Source organism: Myotis davidii, unplaced genomic scaffold (genome assembly GCF_000327345.1).
Source record: "Myotis davidii unplaced genomic scaffold, ASM32734v1 scaffold1377, whole genome shotgun sequence".
Lineage (NCBI taxonomy): Eukaryota > Metazoa > Chordata > Mammalia > Chiroptera > Vespertilionidae > Myotis > Myotis davidii.
Genome location: NW_006288854.1, coordinates 561,623 through 579,564, shown reverse-complemented (window position 1 = coordinate 579,564; position 17,942 = coordinate 561,623). Strand labels below are relative to the sequence as shown.

Genomic DNA, 17,942 nt, shown 5'->3' with positions numbered 1-17,942 from the left:
TCTCAAATATCAATAAAATCATTTTTAAAAAATTGATTTAAGAGAAGCATCAATTTGTTGTTCCACTTATTTATGCATTCATTGGTTGCTTCTTATATGTACTCTGATCAGGGATCGAACCTACAATGTTGGCATATTGGGACAACCCTCTAACTAATTGCGCTACCTGGCCAGCGCTAAGCTGATTTCTTTAAGGTATAATTATATTAGTTTCAAATGTACAACATAATGATTCAATATTTATATATATTGGGAAATGATCACCACAGTAAGTACAGTTAATACCTGTCACCATACATAGTTACAAAATTTCTTTTTCTTGTGATGAGAACTTTTATGATTTACTCAGCAACTTTCAAATATGCAATACAGTATTATTAAATTTAGTCACCATGCTGTACATTATATCCATATGACTTATAACCAGAAATTTGCAGTTTTGAACCCCCTCCTTTTACCTGTTTCACCTATTCCCCCACCTCTAGCAACCACTGATTTGTTCTATCATGAGTTCACTTTTCATTCTTTTTTTTTTGATTCTACATATAAGTGAGACCATGTTGCATTTGTATTTTTCTGTCTTTTTTCACTTAGCATAATGCTCCCAAATTTTATCTTGTTGATGACCAGATTTTATTTTATTTTTATCTCAATAATATTCTGTCCATATGTGTATGTATGTGTGTATGTGTGTGGGGATAGATAGATAGATAGATACACACACACACACATTTTCTTTATACTTTTATCCATCTTTGGACACTTAGGTTGGTTCCATATCTTGGCTGTCTATCTATCTATATATATAAAAGCACAAGTAACCGTTCTATCGGTAGCTATGATGTGCACTGACCACCAGGGGGCAGATGCTCTGACCGGTAGGTTAGCTTGCTGCTGGGGTCCGGCCGATCAGGACTGGGTCAGATGGGCCAGACACGCCCTGAGCCCCCCCGCAGTCCTTCTCCAGTCCCAATCGTGCACTGGTGGGATCCCTCGGCCTGACCTGTGCCCTCTCTCAATCCAGGACCCTTGGGGAATGTCCACAGGCCAGACTGAGGAACCCCACTGGTGCACGAATTTGTGCACAGAGCCTCTAGTCATAAATAATGAACATGGGGCTCTGCCTCTCTGAGTCCCAGCAACCACTGCAAACCTCGGAGAGAAAGCTGCCTTCGAGTTCCGACCGAAGCCAGACAGTCCTGCTTCTCCCGTTTGAGTCTGGGTCCCTAGAGACTTGCCCAGATCTGGAGCTCAGAGTCTGAGACTCCCTCCCGATTGAAACAGACAACCACGCCCTCAGCCGCCAGCCCGCTCCACATGCACCTCTGCACCTTAGTATTTGACTTCAGCGCTATGCCTCCTCTGAGTCTCGGTATGCTATTCTCTTTCCTCCTAGTTGTAGAACTTCCACTCAGCTAGCCTTCCTGTGGTTCTGGGTGATGTCCATTCCGTCTTTTAGTTGTAGTTTTGAAGTGGTTGTTCGAGGCAGCAAACTCCAGCGTTATCCTATGCCGCCATCTTGGTTTCCCCGCATAGATTATTTTTAATAAACTTCTGTATTGCTCAAAAAAATATAATGAACATAGGGATACATATATTTTTGAGGCAGTTTTTTCATTTTCTTTGGATAAATATCTGCAAGTGTAATTGCTGGGCTGTATGACAGTTCTACTTTAAATGTTTTGAGGAACTTTGATACTGATTTCCATAGTGGTTACACTATACATTTCCACCAACAGCGCACAATGGTGCCCTTTCTTCCACTTCCTTGCCAATACTTGTTTCTTGCCTTTTTGATGTTGGCCATTCTAACAGTTGTGAGGTGATAATTTATGTGGTTTTGATTTGCATTTTACTGGTAATTAGTGATGCTGAGCACCTTTTTTGTGTACCTGTTGGCCAAATATAAAATGTCTATTCAGATTCTCTGCCCATTTTCTAATCAGAATTTTTTTTTTTGCTATTGAATTGAATTATTTCTTCATGAATTTTGGATATTAACCATTTATTCAGATGTATGATCTGCACATATTTTCTTCCATGCAGTAGGTTGCCTTTCATTTTACTGATGGTTTCCTTTGCTATATAGAAGCTTTTTAGTTTGATGTAGTCCCACTTGATTAGTTTTGCTTTTGTTGCCTTTGCTTTTGGTGTCAGATCCAAAAAATCATCGCCAAGATAGATATCAGGGAGATTACCACATATGCTTTCTTATAGGAATTAGTTGGTTTCAGGTCTTACGTTTTAAGTCTTTTTAATCCATTTTGTGTATGATGTAAGATAGTGGTCCATTTTGATTCTTTAGCATGTGGCTGTCCAGTTTTCCCAATATCATTCATTAAAGAGACTATCCTTTCCCATTCGTATATTCTTGATTCCTTTGTTGTAAATTAATTGATCATTAATTGTTCTTAATTTTAAAAATTGTTTTGAAATGACAGAGGTGATAAACTTTTGTCAGTAAGAATCTAAGGAAATGTGTGGTATAAACAGTGTAAGTTGGGACTTATTTCCCTCCTGTGGGTTTGAGGTAGTTCACAAATATTTTGTTTTTTGCTGTTTATGGGGATGGTTGATACTTTCTGGTTAAATTTTAACTCATAAAGAATATCTCCAAGTACATTTTTTTTCTTAACTATAGTTTTATTGATTTCAGAAAGGAAGGGAGAGGGCGATAAAAATATCAGTGATGATTTATTACCCAAATATTTTGACATTTTGCAAGGTTGGCTGCCTCCTGCATGCCCCCTACTGGGGATTGAGCCCTCAACCTGGGCATGTGCTCTGACCTGGAATCGAACCGTGACCTCCTGGTTCGTAGGTATACATAAAACTACTGAGCCATGCCAGCCAAGCCATTCTTTTTTTCTAAAAGAATTGATTGTGCTTGAGTAGGCAGTACTCCATTTTTGTAGGAAAGCTATTAATTAGCACAATTGAAAAGATTTAATAAATGTATGAATTAAATGTATTAAGATGAAGTCAGATTACTGCTTGGATTTTTAAATGACTTTAGAAATATGTTCTCAAATTGCTTAAATTCTTCAACTTTTTTCTAAATCTTTTTTATTGAGATAATAATCCAACTATTGACCTGACAGTGTATAATCTTAGTAGGTGATAATGTCATATATTCCAAGATACTCTGTTTATTCTATAAATCTTTTGTATTTGTTCCTCTCCATGATATCTTTAAAAAAAGACTTTCAAGTATTTTACCAACAAGGTTTGCTGGCTAATGATTGATTATTATTTTCCTCTTATGAAAGAGATTAATGATATGTTTATTAGGTTTTTTTTGTTGGTACGTAGCTCCAAAAAGAGTGCAGAAACCGTGTGGACACATCTGAACAAAAGAGAAATAATAGCAGTTATGTGATGTATGTGTGTTTGTGGGGAGATCTGTGGAATTTACAGGGGCATCAGGAGTTTTCTAAATGATGGGTCATAGTGAAGGAGGATGGTTTGTTCAACTCTCCATTATCTCTTTGAAACAATTCAATTCAAGAAAAGTTTATGAATGGTTCTTTTCTTTTTAATATCAGCTAGCTGAAGACTTGAGTGCTCCTATGTGCTGATTGAATATGACACCATTAAAGCTTCTCATGTGTGGTCAGCCATTTATTATTATCCATGTACTGTCCATTTGTTCAAAACAAAAGTTGCTTTAGAGATTTTTATTTTATTTTCTTAAACCTATTTTTATTGATTTCAGAGAGGAAGGGAGAGGGATAGAGAGATAGAAACATCAATATGAGAATCATTGATTGGCTGCCTCCTGCACGCCCCCCTACGCAACCCAGGCATGTGTCCTTGGCCGGAATCAAACCTGGGACCCTTTAGTCCGCAGGCCAACACTCTATCCACTGAGCCAAACTGGCTAGGGCGCCTAAGAGATTTTTGTAGGTAATTTTCCCCTTAGCAAGAATCTTTAGATTCAGTGAAGTGTCTTTATTTGTTCACTATCTTATTTTTTAGTGAAAATTTGAGGGAATGAATTTTTTTTTAATGTATATTTTTATTGATTTTTTACAGAGAGGAAAGGAGAGGTATAGAGAGCTAGAAACATCAATGAGAGAGAAACATCGATCAGCTGCCTCCTGCACACACCCCACGGGGGATGTGCCCACAACCAAAGTATATGCCCCTGACTGGAATCGAACCCGGGACCCTTCAGTCCGCAGGCCAACGCTCTATCCACTGAGCCAAACCAGTCAGGGCAAGGGAATGAATTTTTCTTCTAATAATTTATCATGAGACATAGGTTGGAGACTTTGAGCCGTGCAACGGTAGTGTTTCCCAAGCTCAAGCACAATCACTTTGCTTTTAAAAATTGGATATCCTCCTATATTGAATTGTTATTTCAAGGTTGAAATGTATTAATAGGAAGACTGGTAGTATTAATAAATTAGCCTACCATTAGGATATCTAACTGAAAGGATATAAAACTTAGGGTCAGACTGCTTTGCGTTAAAGTCCCTTGTGCAGGAAAGTGAGAGTTGTATTTAAAGTACAGTCCACTCATTCTTTTGTCTTTCTAGGTTTTGGCACAAATACCACTGGGACCAGTATTTTTGGAAGTAAACCAGGACCCGGGACTCTGGGAACTGGGCTTGGTACAGGATTTGGAACAGGTAAGGAATTGTACAATGAGATTTAGGAAGTAATAATTTTGGCTTTCTGATTGCTGGAATTTAAGACTTGTATTTGATATATGCCTGGAAATTAGAGGTCTAAATTTTCATTTTCACAAATGGATTTATAAAACATGAATCCAGTTATGCTTTGCCAGGTTTTAAAACATTGCCACATTTTTCTTAATGCTCCCTTTCTATAAAATGTTTGTCCTCTGACAGTCTTGGTCTCTCTGGGGTTTTCAGTATGTAATGCAAGACTTGTTAATATGGTGACATTTTTAACTTTGGGTTCCCCTGTGTTATCTTTGTGACCAGGATTTGAGACCTTGAGCTATATATCGAGTAAGCTTTATTACCCAAATATTCTGACTTTTTGCAGAGTCTGTGCATACTTTTCAATTTTTTTCACCTTGATACAGAACTGTGAAGTCACACCTCCTGTTGTTGATAATTTTTTTTCAGTGTCTTTGAAGACATTGACCCTTCTACCTGCCTAGCTGCTTTAAACAATGGAGAAGTGGTGGTAGTCATAAAATGAATAAGTGTTCTAGCATGTACAGTTCAACAAGGTTGTTTAAGCATATAGTTATGCCTTCTTTCCCAGTTTATCTGACCATGGGTATGGTCATTTACTTCTATACCATTTATTTCCATTGGTCTTTGCTTCCACTGACCAGTTATTTGCTGTCTTTGCTTCTATGTGCTGATTGTTTGTCATCGTTTTTAATAGAATATTTTATACTCTACAAACTGTTTGTTTGTTTTTTAAATAAAAGATATAAGTGTTGCCGAAACCGGTTTGGCTCGGTGGATAGAGCGTCGGCCTGCGGACTGAAAGGTCCCAGGTTCGATTCCGGTCAAGGGCATGTACCTGGGTTGCGGGCACATCCCCAGTGGGAGGTGTGCAGGAGGCAGCTGATCGATGTTTCTCTCTCATCGATGTTTCTGACTCTCTATCTCTCTCCCTTCCTCTCTGTAAAAAATCAATAAAATATATTTTAAAAAAAAAGATATAAGTGCTTGTAAAATATTTTTCAACAATATAGTAGTATCATGAAAAGTCCACATATTTCAGTTGTGAAGTATAGCTATTGAAAGTTTGGCATGCATCTTGTCAGACCCCTTTAAATACATTTTTCAAACATGTGTTTAAATACATATACACATATATAGGCTTTTTTTGTTGTATTTTTCAATGGAAACTATATTGCTTTTTAAGCCAAATGATGAAATACAATTAGTTGAATATGGCATTAATGTGGCTGCAACTACCATTTAAAAAAAATACTTTATTGATTTCAGAGAGGAAGGGAGATGGGAGAGAGATAGAAACATCAATGATGAGAGAGAATCATTTATCAGCTGCCTCCTACACGCCCCCTGCTGGACTGCAGCCTGGGCATTGGAACCCTTCAGTCCACAGGCTGACGCTCTATCTATTGAGCCAGACCAGCTAGGGCTAACTCATTCTTTAAATATAACTTCAGTATTTTAGTGTGTGTGCTCATGCATATATAGTATATACACATACATATACACACTGTAATTTATTTAACTTTTCCTTTTTCGATGGACATTTGAGTTATTTGATGATATTAGCAGTGCATTAATAAAGATCTTTGTGATATAATTTTGTGTGTTAGTATTATAAAGGATTGATTCTTAGAATTGAAATTCTGTCAGAAAAGACACAGATTTTTTACATTTTGGTTAGTATTGATAACAATTTGCCTTCTAAAAAGAATGCCAGTTTGCCTTTTTGTTCACATTATATAAAAGTGCTTATTTCTTATACCTTTTCCATATTGTTGGGCTTTTTCATCTTAACATGCATGATAGTGAAAATTGGTATATTGTAATTTGCACTTCACTGATTAGCAGTGAAGGATATCCTTATGTATGTTTACTGGCCATTTTAATCTTCAAATTCCCTATTCCATAATATGTGATCATTGTTTCTTAATTTCTGAGAGTGCTTTATATTTTGTGGATATTCTGTTTGGTTGTATGACAGTTTCATTTGAGCTTTTAAACTTACCTAAATTCTACCACATGTAGAACTAAAAAATTTTTTGTACAATGTGACTCCTAAACTTAAGAAGAATATATTGTCTGACATAAATATTTTTCTTTTAATCCCGGAGGAAAAATTACCTTTGGTGTGGTCAGATTAAGAGTTTTTCCCCCAGGGTAATTTTGACACTAGACAGGATAGTAACCACAAGTCTAAGGCCTAGGTAAGATGCTGCTCTAATTTCTTATAGATACTTCCACCAAGTCTTTATTTTACCTTGTTCATGTTGTCTTATACAAGTCTTATTTTTACATGGTCAAAATTGTCATTCTCTCCTCTTTGGCTTTTTGGTCTTGCAGGTTATGATTAGCAATGCCTTCCCTCTTAGACCAAGATTATAAACTGTTCTATCACCTCTTTTGTGATGCTATTGTCTTCTATTCCACCATAACATAATATCTCAACCTTTTTATTAGTTTGAATATATTTTGTTTTTCTTAAAGAGTTCTACCTCACAATGAACTGCATTTTTATTACTGTTATATATTCCTCATTCATGCCTTGTTCCCATAAACTAAAAGGTAAATAGAATTAATAAAGAATTTTAAACCCCAATCTTAGCAGCAGATCATACAGGGAAATGAGAATTATAAGACCAAGCACATGCTATTGGAATCCTTTGATGATTGATTACATCTGCTAAAGCAGATTTTTAGCTTTGAGAGGAATGTGTCTGGAGACTACTATATATAAACTTCCACATTCGTGAACTCTGCATTTCATGGTATCATAAGTAGAATAACACTATAGCTTTGGGCTGAGTTTTGCGGGGGCATTAGGTAAATCGGTATTCCTGTGCAGCTTCTTGTTTTCAGTGATGGAGATTCAAACTCATACCTCAAAAGAAATAAATTTCCCTGTAACATAGGCCTTTGCCTACTTCATGCATAGCTGACTAAGGAAATATATATATATAAGATTTGATGTGCCCTTAGATTTAAGTGATCAATCAGTAGGAAATATTTTATATTATTTGGTATGTGATTAAAGTCCCCTTCCCTCCATGTGCTTCTATGAAGGAACTCTCATTAAATCATGGGCATATCAGTTTCTTCACTGACATTAACTATCAACGTTATCAATGGCATGCCATTTTCTTGGTAATTCCTTAGTAATAATGTTAAGAAGTTTTAGTACTTAAAGTTTCCTATGAAATAATAAGTTTAAGGGTACAGCTAATAAAGTCAGTAGTTATTCTAAGATATACACAGAAAAATCTACCCCATGCTAATTCTAAAATTTATTAGAAGATCTCAAAAGGAATATAATTATTTTCACTTTTTTGTGGAGTTTTTGAGATCTCTATTACCATGGTGCCCCCATATATCTTCCTTATGACTTCTCCACCTAATCATAAATACAGAACATTTTATAAATTGACATTCTCATGCTCAAGAATGTCCCTGGTAAGTCCTTTCATTAAGCTTAAAGAGCTACTTGTGCATACTATAAGACAGAACTAGATAAAATACATCATTCCCTTGATAAATTTAAACAGTATGTAGGCCATTTTGTGACAGTCCCTTTCCAGGTCACCTGAACCTCTCCATATCTTTTTATACTTTTGTGGGTTATTGAAATATAGTGGTTTTTAGAGTGTTTGTTGGTTCTTTATTCATGGTTGCTGCAAAGGTAAGGGAAATACATACCCATTCAGAACAGACATTTTTATCCATTTTATATGTTTGTGGATTTCATCTAAATTTTTATTTGGGAGTAAAGATGTGTTTGCTATCTAGAAGAATAAAGAATCCTGAAATTTGGCCAATAACTATGTCCTTTGAGAGAGTAATATAATTTTAGTTATTCTTGGAATTTTCACCAAATTCTAATGGTTTAGGATTTAGTCCCTGTTCCAGAATAGGATTTTTAAGATGAAATAATCCCATTGCTACATTGTTTTCTTATTATTATTAATGAAATTGGACAGTTATGGAATATTTTGTCCATTTAGTAGTCACCCTCACTATTTTATAGTGTGAATTTTCTGAGTATAAACTTTCTATCCTTTTTTTGGTTATGATTTCAAAGCATTTCCCATTTGATATTTTTAACTTCCAATTGTTTTATCTTTGAAATGATTTTAGTGATTTTCCCGGTAACCCGTATCTCTGTCAAGATGTGTTGATGGCCAAACCCGGTTTGGCTCAGTGGATATAGCATCGGCCTGCGGACTGAAGGGTCCCAGGTTTGATTCCGGTCAAGGGCATGTACCTGGGTTGCAGGCACATCCCCGGTAGGAGATGTGCAGGAGGCGGCTGATCGATGTTTCTCTCCCATCAATGTTTCTAACTCTCTATCTCCCTCCCTTCCTCTCTGTAAAAAATCAATAAAAATATATTTAAAAAAAAAAAAAAAAGATGTGTTGATGGCCCAGCCAGCGTGGCTCAGTGGTTCAGCATTGACCTATCAACCAGAAGGTCACAGTTCAATTCCCAGTCAGGGCACTTGCCCGGGTTGTAGGCTCAATCCCAAGTGTGGGGCTTGCAGGAGGCAACCAATTAACTTACTCCTAATGCCTTGGCAGGGTCTGATTAAATGATTTAGTGGGCTGTATGTTCCCCACCCAGGTTAGAAGGATCTTTAGATCTTCCAAATTGCCAATAACTTCTTGAGGAGGAGGAGATGGAAATCTTTTAAATAATATATGCGAGTAACTTAGTCTAAATAAGTGAATTCTCCCTAATTTATACTTTAAAAATCATTTCTGACAAGATCCATAAGTTAAGAATTATTTGGCTTTAAAATATTACACGTTTCTGCAGTTCGTTTCCCTCTGGTGAAAATAAGTTTTTTTGTTGTTGTTGTTAATCCTTACCCACGGATATTTTTTCCATTGATTTTTTTTTTTTAAGAGTGGAAGGGAAGGGGAAAGAAAGAGAGAGGCACATCGATTGGTTGTCTCCCACATGTGCCCAGGGATCGAGACTGCAACCACATGCCCTTGACCAAAATCCAACCCATGAACCTTTAGTCCATGCGCCAACGCTCTATTCTGAGCAAAGCCGGCTAGGATGAAAATAAGTTCTTATTCGATCTGATCTAATTCATACTGAAACTTGATTCTCTTCAATAATCTTATCACAAGGCATTTAAATTAAATCTTTATTCATTTAGTTTTTTTATAAAAGCCTAAAGTTAATAGCTCCTACTTCCATGCTTATACAGATTAAATGAGATGATACTAGTTATTATTTGAAGAGTGTTAATATCTACCATCTACTTGCTTAATATGTATTTACTTTAAATCTTAGGATAAATATCTAAGTTATGTGTTATCTTCTTATAGTTGAGGAAACAATACAGAGAGGTTAAATATTTTGCTTATGACATTTATAATGTACTCAGCACAGTGCATGGCATATAGTTAGCCTTTACTATATTGGGTCTTTTGTTGAAATGAATGGTCAACAAATTATAAATTTTCCAAATGTATTATATTTTTAAGTAACTGGCCTCTGGTACAACATTCAAAGGATCTTCTGTGGCGCATTTTTCTTTCCTCTTGTCTCCATAGCTCTTGGTGCTGGACAGGCATCTTTGTTTGGGAACAACCAACCTAAGATCGGAGGGCCTCTTGGTACAGGAGCCTTTGGGGCCCCTGGATTTAATACCTCGACAGCCACTTTGGGCTTTGGAGCCCCCCAGGCTCCAGTAGGTAAGTTTCAGTCACTTTAGAAGGCTTTTCTTAGTTTATTTCTTGCTAATACTTAACTTGCTGACCTGATTTCCCACTTCACCTCTGTTCATCCTTATCAAAGCAGTACAGGCATACATGTCATTGAATAATTATGTAGCGCAGAAGTACTTGTAGTAGATCGTGGTCTTTCTTCCTTCCCCGTTCTCAGACCTACTTACCCAAAGAAACCACTTTTGTTATAGCTTTAAATTATCTGGTATATAATTAAGTTCATATTTCTGAATGATGTGCTTATATTGCTGTTTTGCTTTAAGTGTAAGTAAATATAAATTGTTAATGATAGATGAAAATTTAGCTCATTTATCACCTTTGTTCTTTATGTATTTCTCCAAATATAATGTTTACTAAATTCCCTGTTTAGTTTTATATATTGAAGTGTTTATCATACTTCATTTGAATACCCTTTCGCAGTTTTTGCGGTACCTGCCTGCCACCTTTATTAATGTTCCTAATTTAAAATTAAGTTTTTAACTTAAATATCTTTTTAAAGGCAATTATGTTTTACCAGAAAGGAAAAATTGATACCACCTATCATAAATAGAGATAGATAGGTAGATAGATAGACGTTTAAATTAATCTCCAGTACTATCATAACCCATGTACCACATTTTGAGAAGCCCTTGCAGATTATATTTTTTTTAACTTCTGTAAAAATGGAGGATAGTATTTCTTGACTCTATTTCTTGACTCCCCTTGGTCAAATAAGAATATTATTGCCTGTACTTTCGTAACTTTTTTCTCTTTTTCCCCCATCTTTATATTTTTATATTAATGAAATTGATAATATGTTCTGTTTTAAATTATTACTGTCTTCCCTTCTTTGGGTAAGGCATAAAAGTTGCAAATGAACACATTTGTTATAACTATGAAAACATTGCTACCCAGCCAAGGACTCCTTTCCCGTCTAGCTTTTCCTGAGATTTCTGATCCCCCCCCCCCTTGCATTACCAGCCCTTACTGCCTTCCCAAACTAGTCCAAATTCTTAAGGATGGCCTCAGAATTGTTTTTATCCCAGATTACTTTATTCTTTGATCCCTATGTCCTCTACAGCAGTATGAACTCTGATTATTTCCTAGGCCTTTAGTATTGCTCCGGCATATTCCCTTCTACTTAGTGGGCACTGCAGTGTTCTGGGTATAGGGTTTTCCTCTTTATTTCCTGAGCTTTCTGGAATGTATTTTCAAGTAAAATATATATGAAAGGTAAACTGACTACTTGTAGGTTTAAAAATACCTTTATTTGTTTCTCACACTTTAATGTTATGGACTTTTGGTGTGAAAAGTAATTTGCTCTCAGAACTTTTGGTGTATTCTTTCTTGCATTAATCATTACTGATGAGGAGTCTAATGCCTTTCTGATTTTTGAGCCTTGTTCCTCCACTCCCACAAGCATTTAGGATTGCCCTTTGTCCTGATATTTCAGGGATCTGCTTTGATCTTTTCTATAATAATTCTTGGTTTTGTTGTGTGTGGGGTTTTTTTCTAGGAGATTTTTCATTGTCTTCTAAATCATCAGCTTTTCATACTTTTATTTTTTATGTATTTCATTATTTTTTTAATTCTCACCCAAGGATATGTTTTTCTTGTGTGTGTGTTTTGGTTTTGAGAGAGAGAAAGAAAGAAACAGACAAACATATGTTGACCAGTTGACCAGTTGCCCCGTACAAACCCCCCTGCAAACATCAATCAGCTGCCTCCTGCACGCCCCCCACTGGGGATGTGCCTGCAACCCAGGTACATTCCCTTGACCGGAATCGAACCTGGGACCCTTCAGTCCGCAGGCCGATGCTCTATCCACTGAGCCAAACCAGCTACGGCTGTGTTTTTATTTTTAACATGTGAAAATTCTTTCTTGTTCCTTGAAAGTTTTTTTTTTTAATCATCTGGTTCTTAGATACAGTTTTTTCTTGGAACTCTGAATTTGTTAATAGGCATTAAAATTTTTTTTAATGCTAAAGCCTGATTCTAATGTTTGTACAGGTTCTCCTGTTCCTTAATTCCTCAGGATCATTTTTGTTTTGTTTTGGTCTTACTCTTTAATGCATTGTAACTTTTTCCACTTATATTTAAGAATAAAATAATAGCCATAGCTGGTTTGGCTCAGTGGATAGAGCATCGGCCTGTAAACTGAAAGGTTCCAGGTTCAATTCTGGTGAAGGGCACATGCCCGGGTTGTGGGCTTGATCCCCAGTGGGGGAGTTGCAGGAGGCAGCTGATCAATGATTCTCGTTCATCATGGATGTTTCTAACTTTCTCCCCTTCTTGCTCTCTGAAATCAGTAAAAATATATTTTTTAAAAAAGAATAAAATAATGAAAGGCTCACTGGCTACTTGTGTGTATGGGTAGAGCTTGTTTACCAGTAGGTTTCACTTTAAGGTAACAAGTCCAGGAACCAGTTATTATCCAAGGGTCCTCTAAATGTCAACTCTGGGATGAGGTAAGCACTCAGACTGGTTGCTCTTGTTCTTTCCATGTGTTAACTTGGTTTCATCAGAGGCACACACTTTAATATTTTTGTTCTGTCTGTTGAGCCTCAGGAATTAGAAGGAGGAGGATGTTGTAGTTGTTTTGCATGTATTATATTTTCTCATCTGCTCATGTGTTAACTTGGTTTCATCAGAGGCGCACACTGATATTTTGGCCTATCTGTTGAGCATTCAGGCATAAGGTGGAGGTTGGTGGTGTTCTTTTGTATATATTATATTTTCTTATCTCATCATTTACTACTGTCTTAATTCTTCGTAATTATGGGTTATATAGATATATTTCAATTTTTTTAACCATAGGTTTTATTTAGGTCATTGGAAGGAAAGGGGTGAATTAGAATTCTAATTGATATCTGTGTGAACATTCAAATCAGCTTTATCCTTAAAAATTATATTTTTATTTTCTTTTCCTTATTTTTATTATTTTCAATAGAAGGTGGTAGCATAAATATCATAACCTGCCATTTTTACTTCGATAGCTTTCTGAATGGTTTTTAATAATCCTGTCTTTTAAAATGTTCTTTTTCTAATTACAGTTTACATTCATTATTATTTTGTATTAGTTTCTGGTGTATAGCATAGTGGTTAGACAATTATATTTTTTTACAAAGTATTCCTTGACCCCAACCCCCTGATAATCTAGTAACTTCTTGGCATCATACATAGTTATTCAATATTATAGACTATATTCCCTATGCTGTATTTTATATTCCTGTGACTGTTTTGTAAACTACCTTATGTATTTCTCAATCCTTTGACCTTTTTCACCCAGACCCCTAACCTCTCTCCCCTTTGGCAACTATCAGTCTGTTCTCTGTATCCCATCTTTTTTTAAAGGCAATTAAAAAATGTCTACCCAAAATTTTAATATTAGAGTTGCATATGTTAATGTTACTGCCCTTTAAAAGTAGTTGTCTTGACTTCTAGAATGCACATCTCTGCATCATAAAATCTGAGTTGGAAGGTGCTTTAGAGTTTATGTGAGTGTCTACCCTTATTGTGGGGGAGTCGCTTACTTACCTTAAAAACCTCAGTTAAGGTGCCTTTCTTACAGGTCAGTTTAGCCCATTGTTTTGTTCAGATTTTTTAGGAACCAAAACCTGCCTTCAATAATATTTCTACCCAGCGGTGTGCTTTTATTACCTCCTCTAGCTAAGCAAAATCAGTCTGCTGCAGTTTCTTTGCAGAACTTCATTGTCTTCCAGATAAAGTATTATCAGTTTACTAGAGGCCAATGCACGAAATTCGTGCACGGGGCTCGGGCCCCCTCAAGCAGCTGTGGCTGCCTCTGCCTCCGCCCCCACCTCTGCATCCGCCCCTGCAGCCCTGGCTTGGTCTGGAAGGTCTTTTGGAAAGACGACTGGTCTAATTAGCATATTATGCTTTTATTATTATAGATTCTTTTCTCAGAAGACTTTGTAAACTTTATCCCTTTAATCATTTGGTCATGATGTAGTTTTTTGATATGTTTTCAAATGATTATGATCAGAATTGAATATAACACCAAGAGCATAGCTTAACTAGTGCTTATGCTTCCTTATTCTCTTATTTTTGCTAATGTGGTAGCTCTTCTGTATTTTTAATTAATACAGTTAACAGAAATTTTCATACTTAAACATAAAAATAAAAACATTCTCTCACATTTTTCTAATTATGTATAAATTTGTTAAAGGAAGTTTTTATTCTTTTGAGTAAAATGATGGGATCAGCTGGTGCAAGTCAACTTTTTCTAATGGGTGATTGGCTCTGAAGTAACAAACTAACCAGTGAATATTACAGTCCTTAAAAAATATTAAAGCTTTCTTTTGTCTCCTTGAATAGTCCACAGAATAACACTAAGCTGAGACTGTGGCACTGTGTACCAAAATACACTTTTCTACATTTTTTTCTTACCTGTAGTCTTAAAATGGGTTTAAGTACTTTCTGAATACAGATGATGTACTATATGTTCTTTAAATTGACATCTTCTTTGGTTTTCACAATCCTAAGCAAATTTGCACTCTTTAAATACCAACCTATAGTGCTTTAGTATTTAATGAACACATTTGATTCTAAGATAGCTTAATTTGATTAAATTTGTCATAAATTGAGTTTTAACTATCTGTTCTGGGTTTCTTGTTATTGCTACTGCTGTTGTGTGTTTTCTCCCTATTAAAAATTTCAGCATGTTTTGTTTATGACACTTCTTTAATGTGTATTGTCTTATTACATTTTAACTTTGGCCTTATTTTTAACACTTATAAAGGAGAAAAATATTTATACTTTTTTATCAGTCTTTTTGGAAATATTTATGTTGCAAAGCGATTTCTTCATCAATCAAGGTACAATGCAGACAGTATGGGACTTTTTGTATTTTGTTTTTTTTTTACTGTGTTCAATTGTAGATCATTGTTCCTTGTCTGCTCCCTAAATTTTCTGTGAGTGATGACATGTTTGTTCTTACACTTTGAAAGAAAATTAGATTAATTGGGTGATCTTTTTTCCTTTCAATTTTTACCTCAAGTAATATGAATATTAAATGTAAATAATAAACCTGTAAGGACACCTTAATAGCCATTTTATTTTTTGTGTGCTACCTCCTCCTTCTATATTCTTAGTATACATAATATTTTTAATTCTGGAATTTTTACTTATTAAATTAAATCAAAGATACTTATTTTATAACTATTAACTGAATGTTGGACATAGATTGTTTCTAAGTCTTGGATATTATATAATGTTCAGTGAACATTTGCATTTTCCTTTATTTTGTTTCTTGGTTAATTAAATCCTTGTGTTAAATTTCCATGTTTTAAATTATTAGGATGGAAAATGTAAAAATAGTACTTGCTATATATACTGTCATACTGTTTCTTTTAGACAGACTAAACCAATTTGTAACGTTTTTAATGTCAAAGGCTAACTTTTTATATAACTGTGCCACTGATAGATAATGAGGTAGGTATAAAAATATTACAAGGTTGTTCTAAGTTACATTTCTTTGATTATTAGTAGCAGTGAGCACCTATGAAAAGTTTTATATATGTTGTTTTTTATAAAATGCCTCTTTATATTTTTGACCCATTCGTTTATTTGATGGTTGGTTTCTTCACAGTTTGCTCCTCTACTCACCACCAGTAATATTGAGTGAGTCTGAACATTTTGAAGACCAACTGTTAAAGAAGAGTTTTGAGTTCTCTTGCTAAAAATGCCCTGGATCTTTGGACTGACATCTTGCTTTTTCTTTTCTTTTGTAAAAAGCGTTGACAGATCCAAATGCCTCTGCTGCCCAGCAGGCTGTTCTCCAACAGCACATCAACAGTCTAACATACTCACCTTTTGGAGACTCTCCTCTCTTCAGGAATCCCATGTCAGACCCTAAGAAGAAAGAAGAGGTAAATTTAAGGGTGTTTCTGTAGAATTTATTCTCCGAAAGGATAAACTAAATATGCAGAATGTCATTTCTTATATATAAAACCTGTGCAAAGTTAGATGTAATTAATTTTTAAGGCACATTTATTTACACTTTTTACTAGGCCAAGGGATAAATTATTTTTGCTGAAAGACAGTAAAATGAGTGCTGGAATGGAAGTAAGGGTTGTGATGTTTTAACAGCCCTGAAGTAAGGCAAATATTTTATAGTTGAGCAAACTAAGGCTCGGCTCCCAGAGGTTAATTTTTCTAAAATCATAATGCTCATAAGTGGCAAATCAAAATCTTTTCTCCTGATTTCTACATAGCTTTGTCTTAATCTTTTGTGCTCTAGTGGCAAAGACATTATATTTTGCTCACTGGTGTGTGATTAAAAGCATAGTCTTTTGCCCTGGATGGGTTTCTTAGTGGTTAGAACCGAAGGGTCGTGGGTGTAATTCCTGGTCAAAGTCGTGCTGGAGGCAACCAATCGATGTGTCTCTGTCTCTCTCCCTCCCCTCCCCCCACTCTTCCCTTCTCTTTCTTCTCCCACTCTCTAGAAATCAACGGAAAAAATATCCTCAAGTGAGGATTAAAAAAAACAAAATTATAATCTGGTCTGTTTTTTTATTGAATTTATTGGGGTCATAATTTAATAAAATTTATATAGATTTTGGGTATGCAGCTATACAATACAGAATCAGTTTATTGCAGCGGTTCTCAACCTGCGGGTCACGACCTCTTTGGGGGTCAAACGACCCTTTCACAGGGGTAGCCTAAGACCATCGGAAAACACATATATAATTACATATTGTTTTTGTGATTAATCACTATGCTTTAATTATGTTCAATTTGTAACAATTAAAATACATCCTGCATATCAGATATTTATATTATGATTCATAACAGTACAGTTATGAAGTAGCAGTGAAAATAATTTTATCGTTGGGGGTCACCACAACATGAGCAACTGTATTAAAGGGTTGCAGCATTAGGAAGGTTGAGAACCACTGGTTTATTGTATTGTGTGTTCACTACCCAAAGTCAAATCTCCCTCCATCACCACTATACTCCCTTTTCCCTCTTCTACCTCACCTCACTCCCCTTATCCTCTGGCAGTCACAGTACCATTGCCTGTGTTGATGAGTTGTTGTTATTGTTTCTTACTTAATCGCTTTACCTTGTTCACTCAGCCCCTCAACCCCTCCCCCTCTCACAGCTGTCAGTCTGTTTTCCGTATCTATGAGTTTGTTTCTATTTTATTTGTTCGTTTTGTTCATTAGATTCCACATACGTAAGATCATATGGTATTTTTCTTTCTCTGACTGGCTTATTTTACTTAGCATAATACTCTCCAGTTTCATCCATGCTGTCACAAAAGGTGTAAAGTTTTTTCTTATTTTACGGCTAAGTGATATTGTATAAATGTACCACAGCTTTTTTATCCATTCATCTACTGACGGGCACTTGGGCTGCTTCCAAATCTTGGCTATTGTAAATAGCACTGCAGTGAACATAGGGTGCATAGTCTTTGGTCTGTTTACTACTTAGAGTGTGTGAAACATTGGATATGTCTTTTTGCCTCCCTGAATCTGTTTTCTCATCCATAAAATGGGAATAGTAATACTGTTCAGTGTTGAGAATTTAATAAAAG

The 17,942-nt window shown here is 35.6% G+C and overlaps 1 protein-coding gene across 8 annotated transcripts in view; it reads left to right on the top strand.

Moving 5' to 3' along the window:
- Nucleotides 1–17,942, top strand: part of NUP98 (nucleoporin 98kDa) — a 100,932-nt gene that overhangs the window by 35,767 nt on the left and 47,223 nt on the right. For 7 of the 8 annotated variants that reach the window (XM_015562189.1, XM_015562191.1, XM_006761044.2 and 4 more), the window contains exons 11-13: nt 4,542–4,634; nt 10,229–10,369; nt 16,139–16,272. In XM_015562189.1, coding sequence (XP_015417675.1) covers nt 4,542–4,634; nt 10,229–10,369; nt 16,139–16,272 — 368 coding nt within the window. The remainder of the gene's footprint in view (nt 1–4,541; nt 4,635–10,228; nt 10,370–16,138; nt 16,273–17,942) is intronic. The other variant, XM_006761045.2, reaches the window with a different exon arrangement.